Source organism: Dendrobates tinctorius, unplaced genomic scaffold (genome assembly GCF_039654945.1).
Source record: "Dendrobates tinctorius isolate UK_male_01 unplaced genomic scaffold, ASM3965494v1 ptg000090l, whole genome shotgun sequence".
Lineage (NCBI taxonomy): Eukaryota > Metazoa > Chordata > Amphibia > Anura > Dendrobatidae > Dendrobates > Dendrobates tinctorius.
This window is the reverse complement of record NW_027361758.1, coordinates 2,020,272-2,038,364: the sequence shown is the minus strand read 5'-3', so window position 1 is coordinate 2,038,364 and position 18,093 is coordinate 2,020,272. Positions and strand designations below refer to the sequence as shown.

The window sequence follows — 18,093 nt, the reverse complement described above, 5'->3', positions numbered from 1 at the left end:
GATCAGGATGTACAAGATTCAGTATAATTGAGTTCAGCCTGGTAGCTAGGATCTTAGTAAAAATTTTATAGTCCACATTCACTGGTGAAATAGGACGGTAAGATCCACATTCCAAGGGGTCCTTTCCCTCCTTAATAAGCACTATGATATTAGCCTCATAAAAAGAATCAGGCATAGACGTTCCTTCCCAAATTCCACGAAATACCTTCATCAGAAGTGGTATCAACACATCCCGGTATTTCCTGTATAATTCAATGGGGAACCCATCCGGCCCAGGGGCCTTTCCAGAAGCCATGTCCGTTATAGCATTTTCTATCTCTTCCGCAGTGAACACAGCGTCCAAAAGGGCTCGCTGTTCAGGTTCTAATGTAGGGAGTGTCACATCTGAAAGTTTGGGATGCCTGAATTACTTATCAAAGTCACTTTTAGATTCATATAGTGACCTGTAATAGTCGTAAAAACAATCAAGTATCTCCTCAGTCGAAGATACCAGTAAACCATCCGCCCTACGAATCTGCAGTATTGTATTGGAGGTATTGTGCTGGCGCACCAGATAGGCCAAAAACTTACTTGCCTGGTTTCCCAGTTCAAAATAAGATTGACGGGTGAAGAATAGTTTTCGCTTAGATTTAGTGTCTATGTGCTGGGCGTACAACCTCTGGGTAGCCAACCACTCAATCCTATTGCCAGTAGTTTGGTTAGATATGTATATGTAGCCTCTGAGTCTTTCAATCGTCGCTCCATTTCCTCATCCTCCCTTGAGGTTACCCGCTTAATATAAGAGATCGTGGAGGACAGGCAGCCCCTCAAGTATGCCTTAAGGGCATCCCAAAATAAATTAATGTCATGAGGTTCCGGATGAGACTTGATGAAACTATGCAATTGACCAATAGTTCTAGCGGGGGACACAATTCACTTCAACCAGAAAGGGTTCAACTTCCAAACTATCCCTTTGTTTACTAAGCCATATTTAAGCTTAAGGATGACAGGGCTATGGTCTGAGATCCCCCTAGTGCCATGCTCTATGCTATCCACCCACATCGCCAGACCGCTGGAACCAAATATGTAATCTATGCGCGATAGAGAGCGTTTAGTGGACGAGTGACAGGTATGCTCTCTTAATTCAGGGTAACTCATCCTCCACAGATCCAGCCACCCGCCCTCCCCCCATAAACAGTGACAGCAAAGTTGTAGTCAGCGAAGAGGCCCCCCCAGTCACTCCACCATCCAATCTCAATTTATCAAGGCAGCTGTTCATAACCATATTGAAATCTCCCATACAAATAACATCCGCATCTGGATAATCCAGGGCAAAACTCATTGCCCTCTGAAGAAGAGACATACTAGCCGGAGGGGGGTTATAGACACAAAGGATCACATATTCCCTAGCATTTATCAGTGCATGCACAAAAACAAAACGACCCTCAGGATCCCTCCAAGTCTCCTTGGCCTCCCATCTAACATCTCTATGTACCAACAATGAAACTCCTCTAGAGTAGCTGGTATGGAATGCGTGAACGGACCATTGTACCCAAGGCTTTTGCACACACCGAACCGTATCCCTGGTCAGGTGTGTCTCCACCAAGGCCACAATGTGAGGGTGGTAATGTCTGACCTGCGAGAAAACCTTAATCTTTTTTCGAGGAGTTTTGATACCCCTCACATTCCATGTCATACAGATCAACTCAGACCCCATGTTTTACTCTGCTGAATATGGGGCATATCGTTACCCGTGTATAATTTAGAGACATCACCTAAAAATGAAAAGTGTCGTTGGCTGCGAATTTTACCTAAAAAAACATATAAAGCCACAACAAAGAAAAAACAAAGTGAATAAACAGCAAACAGTATGGGGGCAGAGTTCTGTACTCCCGTCATGAAGCAAATAAGGGGATACCATCACTGAGCACAGTGTCCGGTATTGTTGGTATTTGGACGCATGCGGATAGAGCTCCAATCAGACCATTGATGCAAAGGTATTGGCTAGCAAAATATGCACTAGGATTCCTTTGCAGCAGACACCCCTTGGGACCGCAGCCACTCGGCTGCCTCCACCGGATCCGTGAAAAACTGAGTGGAACCCCCATGAACCACCCGAAGCCGGGCTGGATAAATCATTGAGTACACAACATTTCTCGCCCGGAGGCTCTTTTTGACCTCCATGAACTGTGCCCGTTGTTTCTGAAGTTCCATGGAGAAGTCTGGGAAAATCGAAATCTTGGCGTTGTTGAACTTAATGGGGCTCTTCTGCCGCGCCAAACGCAGAGCCACATCCCTGTCCCTGCAGTTAAGGAGATGTGCCAGAAAAGACCTAGGTGGGGCTCCGGGAGGAAGAGGCCTAGTGGGGACTCTGTGGGCCCGCTCCACCGCAAATGTTGGAGAGAATTCGTCTCCCAAAGTAGTTTTGAGCCATTCTTCTACGGTAGAAATTGCTCCGGGTGTTGACCCTTCGACCACTCCGGGAGCCCAATAATTCGGATATTATTCCGATGCATTCTGCTCTCCAGGTCATCCGCTTTTTGCCTCCATGCATTCATAGAGCCTGCCACCTTCGTCAACCTGGCCTCCATGGGTGTGATGGTGTCTTCTACCTGGGAAACTCGTGTCTCCACCTCCGAAATACGGCCCCTCATGGCTTGCATATCTTGTCGGAGGCGTCCCACCTCAGTGTGCACGTCCTCGATCTTCCCAGTCAGAGAGGTCCTGGTTAAGGAGATGGCCTGCATCAGTTGTTCAGATGCCTGTTTAAGGGTTAACTCCTCTTGCTCACTCTCCTCCTCGCCTCCAGAAGGGCGGATTTTACGCTGAGCCTGCGAGGGGTTATTTTTAAGGGGTCTTGAGGCATCAGGATGATCTATTCTAGCATATTCTTTCAGCCTCTCAGCTGCTCCGGTCCCCTTAGAGAGGCTCATTTTAACAGCAATATGGCACAGCTGGTTATTAAAAACAGTCCACTGGAGGCCTCTATTATAGGCGTAGCAGGGCTCTCGTATAGTAGCAGCAAAGCCCCAAAGGTGACACAGATCCACAAGGCCACGCAGGAAAACAGTGTCTGGCTCCAAGCAGTAAACGAGGGCCCCTATAAGCCGGGGAGGGGGGGGGGGGGGAGACCACGGCACCCCACGAGACAGCAGCCAGGAAGGGACCCAGGCCCCTGCAATAAGAGCACCAGCAAGCCAAGTGACTTAACGAAGAGGAGGAACGCGGGGCCCAATCTTTCAGGGCACTCACCTCCTGTCCTCCACAGTCCTTAGAGGATATACGCCACCCGCCCGTCAGTGCTGCAGCTATGGGGAACAACACCACGTCTCAGAGGCAGCGTGTGTGCTTCAAGATGGCTGCCGCCTCTGCCTCCAGCTGCCGTCAGCACACGTGAGTCCAGCGGCGTCCTCCCACGGTGGGGGGTCCGAGAGCGCCTGGCACAGACACCAGGGGGTTGTTAACGTTGATAAGGGGGCGCGGGGCTCCCGCTCCAAAGCTCTCACTGCCCGAGGAAAGACGCGCCGCTCCAGCAGCTCCACGGGGCCAGGAGCTGCAGACCTGTGCCTCCCTCCCGTCGGAGCGCACAGCAAGATGGCCGCCGTCCTCTCCAGGTCCCGCACCCCGGCCGGTATCTTCAGAGGTCGGCTCACCCAGGCTGCGGACCACGTCTCCCCGGGCACCGGACGACCCCCGGGGGCCAGAAGAATAAGCCACCTGTGAGTAAGAGCCAGTAGAATTGCAGGATTAACAGGATAAGTGGCAGGATGCGAGGAGCTCCGTCTCAGCGCGTCCTCCCTGTCTCACTACATCGCCACGCCCCCGGGTTGACTTCCAATGTTGTTTTCCATAGCCCCATTGAGTTTCTGAGGAAGGTTCTTAATTTCCTGATGACATTGTAGGGAGCCAAGCATTCACAGATCCATATGTGTGGCATTGAGTCATAGGCTTTCCTGTATTCAATCCAGGCTGTGCTGAGATTGGTCTGTCTGGATGTTGAGTCTACTAGGAGCTGATGCTTAGAGCCTCTGCTGTTGGTCCCAATGCCATTCTGAGCTGGATTCATGTACTGGTTCATATAGTCCTGTAGCTTGGTGGCTGTGATGCCTGACCGGAGTTTCCATGTTGTTGTAAGGCAGGTTATTGGGCGGTAGTTGGATGGAATTGTTCCTTTGTGAGGATCCTTCATGATCATCACTGTTCTTCCTTGTGTTGTAGAGAAAGAGAAAAAGCAGGATGGCACTCAATGTTCATGTGAATCAAATCACTTTATTTCACATACACAGGGCATAGGCACGGGAGCAATGTGCTGGAAGACGGACAACAGTCGTTTCGCGCTCAATACGCTTCAACAGGTCCTAATATATATTTCTCTAAAATGTTGAAGGTGAAAGTATGCCTATATTGTTGTTTTGAGGAAATTACTTTCATGCACCTTCACATCTCATGCATCTAATTCTGTGATTTGTGACTGGTGTATGTCCTGCACACTGGCAGCCTCATTCTTTATCCTGATGATGGATCTATACTATAGAGTCTATAGTGTTGGTTTGTCACCTTATGCAACGCTAGCACCCTCCAGTGTTTGAGAAATGTACTGAGTACTATACTTGTTATAACTGCCTTATGTGTAGCTTTCAAAGGAAGTAAAAGGAAACGACTGGGGGGGGGCGTGGCTATGTAGCCGAGGAAGAAGAAAGCACACTGAGAACGCTCCTGAAAATCCTGCTTCCATCCTGTGTCTGTGGCCTCATAGTTGCAACACACCTGTCAGCATTCGTGACATCTGGATGCCAGGGACCCCGGTGGACCCCGCTGGGAGACGTGAGGTAGCTCTGGTGAGCTGAAAGCCGGGGGGCCGGAGCGGGCGGCAGGGCCTGCACGAGGCGGCAGCCATCTTAAGACGCGTGCTCTATCAGTAAGAGCTGTGGTGTCCAGCTTCCATTGCCACAGTGCTACCGGACGGTGACTCACATCCTGAGGACACAAGGGACTCACGGTTAGTGCCCTGAAAAATTGGGCCCTGCGTTCCTCCCTTTCATTGATTGATTCACTGTGCCACTGACGCCACTTCTGTGGGGACTTCTGTACCCCCCCCCCCACTGCTGTTGTCTCTGCGGGGGCTGTGATCTCTATCCCCCCCTGGCTGTGACAAACCTTGCTGCTGCAGCACCAGACACTGCCCTTCCTGATTCATGTGACTGCCCCTACATAGGAGCTGCTTCTGAGATATATCTCTTTTTACAAGCCCTGCTGTGCATATAATTGGGGGAAAGTCCCCAGAGCCTGCACCTCTGGTTGCGCTGCACTGTCACTGATTATGAGTCAATCTAAAGGATCAACAGCAGCAGAAAAATTAAAAGAATATGCCAGACCCGACCCCTCTGAAGGTGTACGGGTTCCCAAAAATAACCCTTCACAAGCTCAGCGAAAAAGCCGTCCCCCTGGGGGCGAGGAGGAGAATGAGCAGGAAGAACTGACCCTCAAACAGGTGACTGAACAGCTAATGCAAGCCATCTCCTTAACTAGAACTTCTCTGATGGAGAAGATAGAAGACGTGTACATTGAGGTGGGGCGACTCCGACAGGACATGCAAGCTATGCGGGGACGCATTATGGAAGTGGAGACGAGAGTATCCCAGGTAGAAGACACCATCGCACCTATGGAGGTCAAGTTCACAAAGGTGGTAGGCTCTGTGAACGCCTGGAAGCAAAAAGAGGACGATCTGGAGAACAGGATGCGTCGACATAACATCCGTGTCATTGGACTTCCGGAGCGTTCAGAGGGTCAACATCCTGAGCAATTTCTGGAAGGCTGGCTTAAAGCCTCTCTGGGGGATGAATTTTCTCCAGTATTCGCCGTCGAAAGAGCGCATAGGGTCCCTACAAAACCCCTTCCTCCAGGAGCCCCACCTAGGCCCTTCTTGGCACGTCTCCTCAACTGTAAAGACAGAGACACCATTCTGCGTCTCGCACGGCAAAAAAGCCCCATCAACTTTGATAATGCTGTGATTTGCATTTTCACGGATTTTTCCATGGAACATCAGAAGCAGCGGGCACAATTCATCAAAATTAAGAGGTGGCTCAGAGAGAGGAACATCGTGTATTCCATGATTTACCCAGCCCGGTTCCGGTTTGTATACTGGGGCTCATCTATGATTTTTACGGATCCAGCGGAGGCAACTGAGTGGCTGCGGTCCCATTGGGGATCCCCTGCAAAGGAATCCTAATTTACTTGCTGCCAATTTTGAATCCTTCAATTAGAGGCCCAGTTGGGGCTTCCTCGGCGGGTATCCAGTTCAACAACAATACCGGACACTGAGTTCAGTGATGGTATCCCCTTATTCTTTTTTCAATAGGGGCGTGGGACTCTGCTCCTTTATTACTAGACTAATGTTTTGTTTTTTTCCTTTTAATAGTTTCAGTTTTAATAGTTTTTTAGGTAGTAGTCGCAGTCAGTGGCAACCCTGTCTTTTGTGTGATGTTTCCAATCTCTGCTCGGGTACTAGCATACACCATATTCAGGTAGACAAAAAATGGGGTCTGAAATAATATGTATGACCTGGAATGTGAGGGGCATTAAGACCCCCCCGAAAGAAAATCAAGGTATTCTCGCAGATCAGGCAATGCCGTCCGCACATTGTGGCCTTGGTGGAGACGCACCTGACCAGGGATACTGCTCGGTGTGTACAGAATCCATGGGTACAATGGTATATCCACTCATTTCATACCAGTTATTCAAGGGGGGGGTCTCACTATTGATACATAAGGACGTTAGATGGGAGGCCAGGGAGGCCCGAAGGGATCCTGAGGGACGTTTTGTACTTGTGCATGCACTTATTAATTCCAGACAATATGTTATTCTATGTATTTACAATCCCCCTCCAGCCAATATGTCTATTCTCCAGAAGGCGATGGGTTTCGCCCTGAACTATTCAGATGCAGATGTCATATGCATGGGGGATTTCAACCAGGTCATGAATAATCATCTTGACAGGCTGAGATTGAGTGATGAAGGGCAGGGGGAATCTCTCCCACAGGTTATATCCCAACTATCACAGTTCATGGAGGGCAGTGGATGGCTGGATCTATGGAGAACGCGACATCCCGAGAAGAGGGAATATACTTGCCATTCATCCACCAAGCACTCCTTGTCACGTATAGATTACATATTTGGATCCAGTGGTCTAATAATGTGGGTAGATAGTATAGAACATGGCAGTAGAGGGATTTCAGATCATAGCCCTGTTTTTCTTAAACTTAAATACGGACCACTCAGCAACAAGACGGCATGGAAATTAACTCTAGAAGTGATGTTGATAGTCAGGGGCGTTTGGAATACCTGTCAGATATCACATTTCCCAGTCTAAGCCCTTCCCAGCGGACCTTTATGGATGCTAAATTTACTCTGGAGGAGATAGAGAATGCCATAACGGGCATGGCGTCTGGGAAGGCCCCTGGACCTGATGGGTTTCCCATTGAATTATATAGGAAATACCGGGAGATATTAGCGCCACTGTTGTTGATGGTGTTCCAAGGGATTTGGGAGGGAGGGTCTATTCCAGAGTCCTTCTATGAAGCTAACATAATAGTACTTAAAAAAGAGGGGAAGGACCCATTAGACTGTGGATCTTATCGCCCCATATCATTAGTGAATGTGGACTATAAGATTTTTACGAAAATTTTGGCTACCAGGTTGAATTCGATTATATTAGAACTTATACATCCTGATCAAACTGGCTTCATGCCTGGTAAAAGCACTTCTATTAATATTAGACGAGTCCAGTCGGTGGTCCAATATAGCTCCCTGGTACCAGATAATCAATGGGCATTGGCATCGCTGGATGCGGCCAAGGCTTTCGACTCCCTTGAGTGGCCCTTCCTATGTGCATGTTTACAGAAATATGGGTTTGGCGACTGGTTTCTAAAATGGGTTAGTACATTATATATGAAACCTAAGGCTCGTGTCATTGTAAATAGTTCTATATCTGAGTCCTTTTCATTACATAGGGGAACCCGTCAGGGTTGTCCCCTTTCACCAGCCCTTTTTGCCCTGGCGATCTAGGCATTGGCTATTCGTATAAGATCTTCCCCTAGTGAAGGTATAGAAATAGCGGGTCGAGTAGACACCATAGGCTTATACACTGATGACGTGGTGTTTTTTATGGGTAGCACGGAGGACACATTGGCACGGGTAATAGCCACTATCAATACATTCAGTAAATATTCCGGCTTATATATAAATTGGGAAAAGTCTGCCCTGATGCCCCTCTCCCATGCCCCGATGCCACGACTGGAGACCCTCTCCTCATTACCTATTGTACCCAGTTTCAAATATCTAGGTGTTCACATATTTCAAAGCAGTTTGTTGGATTTGCGGCTCAACATATACCCATTGTTGGAAATGGTTAAAGCTAAATTTCTAATTTGGAGTAAACTCCCGCTTTCTGTAGCCGGACGTATTAATTTCATCAAAATGATACTGCTCCCTAAGCTCAGCTACTCTCTTCAGCACAGTGCCGTGGTAGTCTCAAATTACATCCTTTATATGGGGAAAAGCTAGGCCCAAACTCAGGCTGTCCACTCTGCAAAGACCAAAAAACGAAGGTGGGGCAGCGTTACCAGACTTTTTTCTATATTATCTTTCTGGACAGGCCAAAGCCATATGCAAGTGGATGCCTGATGATCACCTCCCTAACTCTGAAAGCCACTTTCTGTACGAGTTAGCTGTCCACTGGGCTTCTTAGAATTGGAAAAAATAAATGTCCCCCATTGGCTGCCTCTGCTTCGCCTGGCACGATCAGTGTGGAGGCAGATTAAGAGAGTAATTGGATTTGGAGACATAGTGGCTGAAATGCCCCTGTGGAATAATGGTTATTTTCCGGCATTGCTTGAACACCCGTCTGCCGAGTTCTGGACTCGGCACAATGTTTCCTCGGTAAGCGATTTGCACGATCATGGAACCTTGGTGTCTTTTGAACAATTACAGGTCAAATATAACGTCCCAAGATCCCAATTTTTCCGTTATCTACAATTGAGGTCGGCCTTTCAATCACATATGAGAAATATGGGGGTAAGCAAAGCTATATCATCTCTGCCCTTGATAGGCATCCTTAAATCGCAAGGTCCCCAGGGTCTCATCTCCACTTTGTACACATATATGCTATCGGTAGGGGCGGCATCCGCCATAAACTCAGTTAAAGGGAAGTGGGAGAGGCTCATCCCCGATGCACAAGGAGAGGAATGGGGAGAAATTCTGGAATCTCCGATCGGGGTGTCTCCGTCTATCAATAACAGAATGACACAATTATATATTATAAATCAATCATATCTGACCCCGACCCGACTATTCAGGATGGGCAGATTCCAATCATCGGAATGCTTGAGATGTCACTCATTGGATGCAGACTTTATACACATGATTTGGCAATGCCCTATTATTGCACAATATTGGAAGGAGGTGACGACATTATTAACTTCCCTGGTACAAGCTCCTGTTCCCCTTGAGCCGCTGGTTTGCCTGTTTGGGGTGTGGGATGATGAATCTTGGGGTCATTATATCGGGATTTTTTTACGGGAAACGTTATTTATGACACGAAAGGTTCTGGCACTGCGTTGGATGGGGAGCTCGTGTCCCTCCCTCAGGACTTGGATTGAGTTGGTGAATGCGGTTATTCCATATGAGTGTACGCTGTATCGAAATAGAGGATGCCCGGGCAAATTCGAAAAGATCTGGGAGAGGTGGAATTCCTCTCACCTTACCTTGTAGGAGGGAGACATTGCATAATAATTGGCTGATTATGTAGAACTAGGCTGCGAACTGGTAGTTATAGTTTGGTTTAGGAAGTAAAAAAGACTTTATTGATCGAATAGTAATATAAAAGCTTGCATGGTTTACCTGACACTACATTTTTATTCCATGTGTAAACTGACATATGCATTTTGTTTTATATCAATACTATGGAAAGTGTATGTGCTTTATGCAATGCTTATCATATATAAGTGTGTATGTTGTTTGTCTTGTTTATGGTTTAATAAACGAATTAAAAAAAAAAAAAAAAAAAGTAAAATTTAAAAGGATACGACTGTAGACTATAGAGAAGTAATTGTGTCACTCTAAATGACATTCGTGCAACCAACTTCCAGGTTAGCAGGCATTGCTACTGGGCTCCTTGGCAAATTCTACGGGACAGGGGCGTAATTATAGTAGGTGCAGGGGCTGCAGTCACACCAGGCCCCTGGAGCCTATAGGGCCCAAAACATTTCTTCGCCCAAATAAGAAGACCATTACTGTTGAAGATTTGTAATAATTTGGGGCCCCATCAGAACTTTTGCATCAGGGCCAACGAGCTTCAAATTACTCCACTGCTAAGGGACATTATCTCTACTTAGAGATGACACAGTTAAGCCCCCGTTACACACTGCGATATCGCTAGCAATATCGCTGTAAAGTCACCGATTTTGTGACGTTACAGCGATATTACTAGCGATATCGCTGCATGTGATCCTTACCTCCGACCGGCTCCCCCGCTGGTTATCGCTGATCGCGCGAGAAGCTGCTGGACCATTCCTCGTCGTCCACTTCCTGCGGCGCTTCCTGCTGTGACGACGAGCGACGCGTGGAGCCGGGCGGGAGGACGCAGGATCGCCGCGTCTGACAGGTAAGTAGCGATCCCCGTCCCCTGCGATGTCGCTGGTGAGATCTGCCTGTGTGGCAGCTCACTAGCGACCACCTAGCGATGCACCAGCGATCCTGACCGCGTCATATCGCTGGTCGGGATCGCTGGTGAGTCGCTAGGTGTAACGGTACCCTTAGGGTATGTGCCCAATAAAACTTAGAAGCCGCTAGAAGAATGGTAAGTAAATTCTTTAAGCCTGTTCACAACTTTGACTGCCCAAAGCTGATAATAGAAGCTTTAAAAGAGTAACATATGCACAGAAAATGTGTTTTTTTTTTTTTTTGTTTTTTTTTTATATTGCATAGAATCATTCTGTTTAGCATTTTTAAGTGCATGTTAAGGTGAATTTCATGTGGAAACTGCCTGAAAAAAAGATTCTCGCTAATGGGTTAATATGTTTAAAGTTTTCAACAAAAAAAATAAATAAAAAAATGCTGACAATAGGAAAGGAAGCTCTGGTCAGAGTGGAAACCAAAATTTAAACACTTCTTGTCATTAATTGCTTCTCCCAACAGTGATATGAGGACTAATTCCATGTTTTGGTATTTGATATACAGTATTTTTCGGATTATAAGGTGCATCTTTTTTCACCCCAAATTTGGGGGGAAATTGGGGTGCGTCTTACAATGCGGATATACCTTACCAGTACCGTTGCTGCAGACCACAGGCTGGGATGAAGGGGTGTCCAGCGCTGCTGCGGGAGGCTCTGCCAACATTTTGTGAAAAGCCAGAGACCCCCTTAGTTCCATGGTATCCTGTGCAGTGGACTCCAGGAAAATGGCCGTTGGGGGGGGGGGGGAGGCGCTTGCGTAGATGGAGACCTTGGCACCAAGATCTCGGGAGATGAGATCTCAGCGCTGAGATCTCATCTCCCAAGATCTTGGTGCTGAGATCTCCATCTGCGCATGCGCCGCCCCTGGCGGCCATTTTTCCGGAATCCACTGCACAGGAACTGCGGGGGCTCTGGCCTTTTACAAAATGTCGCAGAGCCCCCCGCAGCGCCAGGCACCAGCAGCAGCATCGGAACACCCGCAGTGTTGTGCCGCACATCGGAACACCCTCTCATCCCAACCTGCTGCATCACCCCACTCCTGCCTCTTCCAGCAGCGACCCTGGAACCCCGCTTCACCGCAGCCACCACCCCTGGTAAGCAATAAAATGCATGGATTATAAGAAGCACCACTATTTTATTAAAAAATTTTTTTACTGTTTTTATTCTCAAAATTTGGGGTGCATTTTATAATCCGAAAAATAAGGTACATCTACTAAAGGCACATGTATTTAAAAGAAACCTTAGACATTGGATTTAAAATGTCACTAAAGTATTGTTATACCACATGAATTATGGGTCGTTTATGTCACAAAGATAAACCACACTGTCCCCAATTCATCGAGCAGTTTTCTCCAGTTCTCTGGTGTAAAACTACTTGAAATGTCACAGTTTTTTCAATTTGAAAATTTGCAGCTAAATAACATCTGACATTTTTACACCAATCATACCCAACCAGTACATCATAATTTACACCACAAAGGGTGTGAATTATGAGAGACGTGTACTCCAGCCCCTGACTGATGCACAAATCTTGCTGTTGCGCATGGTTGGTGAAACATGCACCAAATTCATGAAGAGCTGCACACGACTTAAAGGAAACTTGACAACGGATACATGCTGTCTGAACAACATGCTACATTTCAGTCACTCGTCTATAATTTCAGCCACATAAGTTTAATCAGGAATGCTGTGACTTTTCGGAGAGAAAAACTTACATTTAAAAGCAGGCTGGGAAGCATACCACGGGCGAGTAGTCCAAGACACCTGTCACTCAAGTGGAACTGGGTGGAAAGAAGATACATGGGACTGGCCTTTTGAACTAGGGACCCAAGCAGCATGTTCCCCGGCTGGCATTAAAATGCATGTTGTTGTTTACTTCTAAAATTCACTGAAATGGCAGTGTTGAGACCTTTGTTATGAATGAGTCACCGTAGGAGGCAAAAACAGAAATACTAGCTAAGTCCAGAAAACCAAAGAAGTTGGCAGCTATCGGATTGCAGACCCCTGAACCTAACAACAACTAGCAGTAGCCGTGGGGGGTTCCTTCGGTGCCCTAGACCCCTCGATCACAGCCGGAGAACTAAATAGCCTAAAGACAGAAAGGGAAATCTAAACTGCCCCAGAGCAGACCCCAAAGCAATAGGCAGCCCCCCACATATAATGACGATGAAGGAAGATGAAAAAACACTCACACAGAAAGATAGGCTGAGCAAATGATGGGGCCCAAGCTAACTAAATAGGACAGAATAGAAAAGCTGCTGTCTGCAATCCGCCAAAACCCTCTCAAAAACAAGAGCCAACAGACTGATAGGGAAAATAGCCCTGAAGACGCTAGGCTTCAAAAAGACTATATCAGTACTCGGGTATTATCTGAAGACAGAGCAAAAAGGAATTCAGCTCACCCAGCAGGGAAAGGCAGAAATCCAGAAAAACAAGGCAAAACAAAGCCAAAACACAAATGCAAGAAGTAGAGCAGAAAACTTAGCTTTTGAGGAGCAGGAATCAGACTGGTCTCCAAGAATCCCTCAGAGTAATCACCCGCAAGGCAGAAGGGCGCCGGCTGCCTTATATCCAGTCAGCAATCCCAGTCACCCAGTCATCATCATTCTGCTCAGGTGCTTTGTAATCAGCCTCACTACCTTCCTTCACCAGAAGAGGGAGTTCATCAGACCTCAATGGTGAAGGGGAAAATGAACTCACAACAGACCTTGTTTAAATGATAGAGCCAGTATCTGATACGTGCTTCCCCCAATTACAGACGGTGTGTATTAGCTGCCATGTTCCCTTTAATGAATTTGGCACATTTTACTCCAGCTTACTGTTCATCAAACTGACATACAAAACACCAGTCTTGATGAATCATGTGAGCGAGTAACTTTTTGTGTAGCAAGATACTTTAAAGAAATACTCATGTTAATAAGTTAAGAGACTTCTAGCTAGAAGAATATTTTAAGCATAATGTCTTTGTGTAATGGTCTGTGATTTACAGCCCGGCCATAAGTCTCTACCAAAACTCACTAGATTCATTTATGAGGCTATCAAGTTCTAGTCGGGAAACCCTCAGCCAGTCTGTACAGACCATAATGCACGTGTCAATCCTACCTGACGTTCAGCACTATGCTAGTGATATAGAATGCAGTTTAGTCATTGGATAATAGAAAGAATTATTGATTTTCTTACATGTTGGCTTGAAACATCTCTTCTTCTGTAGGAAGCCGGCGCATAGTGGATGTGATGGATGTGAACACACAAAAGGCCACAGACATGAGTATGTCACAGTTTGTCCGATACTTCGAAACACCAGAAACTGAAAGGGAAAAACTATACAATGTGATCAGCCTGGAGTTCAGCCACACCAAGCTAGAAAAAGTAGTCAAGCGGCCAACTGTGGTATGGTGATCTGATTAAAGTTGGGGTGTTTACTTCCCAGTATAAGTTATAGGCAAATATCAGTCCCAAATGATCAAGCAGAAGGGAGTCTGTCACCAGGACTGACTCCTACAACATTGGCTATTTATACAATTTTATTAGAAAAACCATTAATTGTAATGGGAGACCCCCATTTATAGACCATTTCATCTTAAAATGTATAAATGGCAACATGTGTGTAAATAGGTAAGCTTTGGATTTACTAATAGTTTTAAATAAGTATTTTCTCAATAGCATTTTCAGTGTTTCTGCAAATGTTTCACGGGTTATCACATTTAGGCTGTTCACATGTTACCGCTGTGATATTTTTTTTTTCTTTTCTATCATGGCAAAAACACTGCAGTTTTACCTTGATTGTGGCACTAAACCCCCCCAAAAATACCACATCACATCATGTGACTGCACCCTTACAGTAACTCCTTAACTGATTAAAACCTGCAGTAGATTACCAGATGTTATATGTATAAAACATCTCATAATGAAGGAAAAAAAAAAAAGAACTTTCACTATTCTCATAATATTATCTCCTTATGGTTCTATCTTTGTTCAGACATTTTAAGGAACTTTATCACCACCCACATGAATCTTCACTTAATAACTATCTGTAATAATGTCAGCTATAGGATTGCCAGATCCTGACAGATATAGTGCTTTCTATATATTACTTCTGGTAACTGATAGATCACTAAATCTGACTTTTGATTTACTGATATCTGGACATAACAAGGTTTTGGTTTGATTGAACACCTGTAATTGGTAATATTTGTTTGTCACCACTAGTGATGAGCGAGTATACTCTTTGCTCGGGTGGTCTTCGAGTATTTTGGCATGCTCGGAGATTTTCGTCGTCTCAGCTGCATGATTTGCGACTGCTAGACAGCTTGAATACTTGTGCGGAATGCCTGTTTATTAGGGAATTCCACCATGTATTCAGCCTGTCTACAAGTCGCAAATCATGCAGCTGAGACAGCGAAATCTAGGGACCACCTGAGCATGCTCGGGAAAACCTGAGCAACGAGTATACTCGCTCATCACCAGTCACCACAGTTCAAAATATCTATTCATACCCATATTTATAATGTGTTGTTACACATTCTGATTCTGTACCAATTTTAATGGAATTTCTCTTTCATATTTATATTCCTAATGTAATCTTTTTTTGGTTAATGATCTTGTATGTTTGTGAGTGGACCCCTTTTTTTTTTTTTCTTTTTCTGCGCACTATGGTTTATATAGATTTGTTTTCCTTGGTTAATGTATTAGCCCCTTAACAACCATTGATACACCTTTTAACGGTGTTATCGACACTGAGAAATAAGGTTATAGCGCTCCCAGCTTCAGAGACCCCGGAGAACATGATTTGGGTTGTTTTTTACCGACCCCAACGTTATGATCACTGTTATTCACGGAATAACGGCGACTGGAAAAAAAAAAAAAGTCAGATTTCCCATTTAATTTCTCTCTCCTCTGATATGATCTAGCATATCAAAGGAGAGAGAAATGGGGTCCCCCGAGCCCCCCGGTATCTTAGGTGTCTCTAGACCTTCCTGCTTCCCCCGGCCGTTGGCATCTTCCGGGAAGAAAATGGCAGGCGCATGCGCAATGCGCAGGGTCTATCACAGTGATAAAAAATAGTAAATCAACCCCCCCGTTTATCACCCCCTTAGTTGGGTAAAAATAATAAAATAAAAAAAATTTATTTATTCCTGCTAGGGTTCCGGTTGTGGTTAGGATTAGGGACGTGTTGGGGTTAGGGCTCTGTTAGGGTTGGAGTTAGAATTGGGGGGTTTCCACTGTGTATGTACATCAGGGGGTCTCCAAACGTGACATGGCGCCCGCCATTGATTCCAACCAAGTTTGGGTTCAAAAAGTCAAACTGTGCTCCCTCCCTTCTGAGCCCTGCCATGCGCCCAAACAGTGGCTTTCACCCACATACAGGTATCGGCGTACTCAGGAGAGATTGCACAACAAATGTTGTGGTCCATTTTCTCCTGATACTCTTATGAAAATAAAAAAGTTTGGTTCCAAAGTAATTTTTTTTTATGAAAAAAGTAAAAGGTTCGATAAAAATAGATTTGTACTAGCTACACTATTTTGGCAAGGTTTTGAACAGCAAGCTGAAAGTTGGTGCAGCTATTCAAATAAAGTGGTGCTGCTCAGTGTACCCACAAAACATGGATTTCAAAATAACACTATTATTAGATGGAAAGTAATCCAGGTCACTCGCCCATCTTCAAATATAAAAAATGCCTGGCACCTGGATGAAATGTCACATATGACAGAAAACGCCTGTAGTATCGGATGAGGAGAAGGTATCTTGCCCCAGCCCTTATGCTGAGACTGTTTAACCTTTGATTAATGAAGCATTATTTTTTGATTGGTGAGTGCCTTAGAATAACTTATATCCACTAGTTGATAACCATATGAGAGCTTTTCTTTTTGGTTGGATGAGTCATACTTTTGTTTGACACTATTCACATTACCATGTGATATATTGAAAAATTAGTAAAAAAATTGAGTGACATGAAAGTGATTTTTGGATTTTGTTTTTAAAAAGGACCTGTCGAGAATTCTACAGGTCAGTACAATTATAGCAATACCAAACTTCGTCTCTGTCCACATTATGTCTGAGCCCACTGTGGGGGGCATACCTTCTGAGAGACAGTGTGCACAGTAATAAAGGATGCCAACAACATTAGTCAATCCACTGTAGAGCTACTCATTCTGCATCGTATTTCCTGAATTAACAAGCCCTCCCTCCTCCCCGAAAATAAAAAAGGGTCATTCTATGTCAAGTGATTCAAATATGAATATTTTTTTTTTACCTGATGTCTTCTGTTTTTTTTTTTTTTGTTTTTTTTTCTGAAATGTTACTTTAGTGAATTACTAAAAAAAAAAAAAAAAAAAGTTTTGCATATTTATCTTCATTTAGTGAAATTCTTATAGATTGCTAAAGGTTTGAAAGTCAGAATTTTGGGCTTGTATGATGTTGCATTGTTAGAATTATATCTCTGGTTAGAAATAGGATAAAGAGATGAGAGAGTTATTGTTTTGTTTGTTGATATTTTGTTTTTGAGTTGTCAAATTTAAATATTTGATGTGCAATTGAAAAAAACAATATCAAGTTTTCAAAAAACACGTGTTACTTGAGTTACTGGTTACATTTGTACTAGGATTCAAATTGTGCTCTCCTTGGGATCATATTTTTAAATGTGATTTTCTAGATTATTATTATTTTTTTATTATAGCGCCATTTCTTCCATGGCGCTTTACATGTGAAAAGGGGTACACATAATAAAAACAAGTAAAGTAATCTTAAAACAATACAAGTCACGACTGTTACAGGAGGAGAGAGGACCCTGCCCGCGAGGGCTCACAATCTACAAGGGAACAGTGACATCCTAATCATATTTTGAACCCCTTTCTGCCATTAGACGTATTATCCCATCCATGTGACCTGGGACTTAATCCCCATGGACGGGATAGTACGTCATAGCAATCAGTGGTGCCCCCATGGGGAGCACCGCTGATCGCGGCTGAGTGTCAGCTGATATCACAGCTGACACCTGGCACTATGTGCCAGGGGTGGTCAAGGACCGACCCCGGCACGTTAACCCCTGTCACACTGTGATCAAACATGATCACAGTGTACCGGGGGATTAGGGAAGAACGGCAGGGAGGGGGCTCCCTGCTCGCTTACCTGAGACCCCCGGAGCAGCGCGATGTGCTGCGCTGTCCGAGGGTCTCCTTCCCTTCAGGCCCCCGGATCCAAGATGGCCGCGGGGGCCTGCAGGGAGGCAGAGTGCTGTCCAAACTGTCAGATCAGCCATCTGACACATTACAGTAATGTCCCCCCCCCCTCCGGGATAATAAAATAAAAAAAATAAAAAAGTGTAAAAATAATTTATAAAAAAATCCCTAAATAAATAAAAAAAAATATTCTCTAATTCATTTT

General features: G+C 45.1%; 1 protein-coding gene across 5 annotated transcripts in view; it reads left to right on the top strand.

Annotated features, from left to right (window-relative positions):
- The window catches only part of KDM2B (lysine demethylase 2B), a 289,300-nt gene that overhangs the window by 16,870 nt on the left and 254,337 nt on the right, over positions 1 to 18,093 (top strand). For all 5 annotated transcript variants that reach the window (XM_073585982.1, XM_073585979.1, XM_073585978.1 and 2 more), the window contains exon 5: positions 13,921 to 14,099. In XM_073585982.1, coding sequence (XP_073442083.1) covers positions 13,921 to 14,099 — 179 coding nt within the window. The remainder of the gene's footprint in view (positions 1 to 13,920; positions 14,100 to 18,093) is intronic.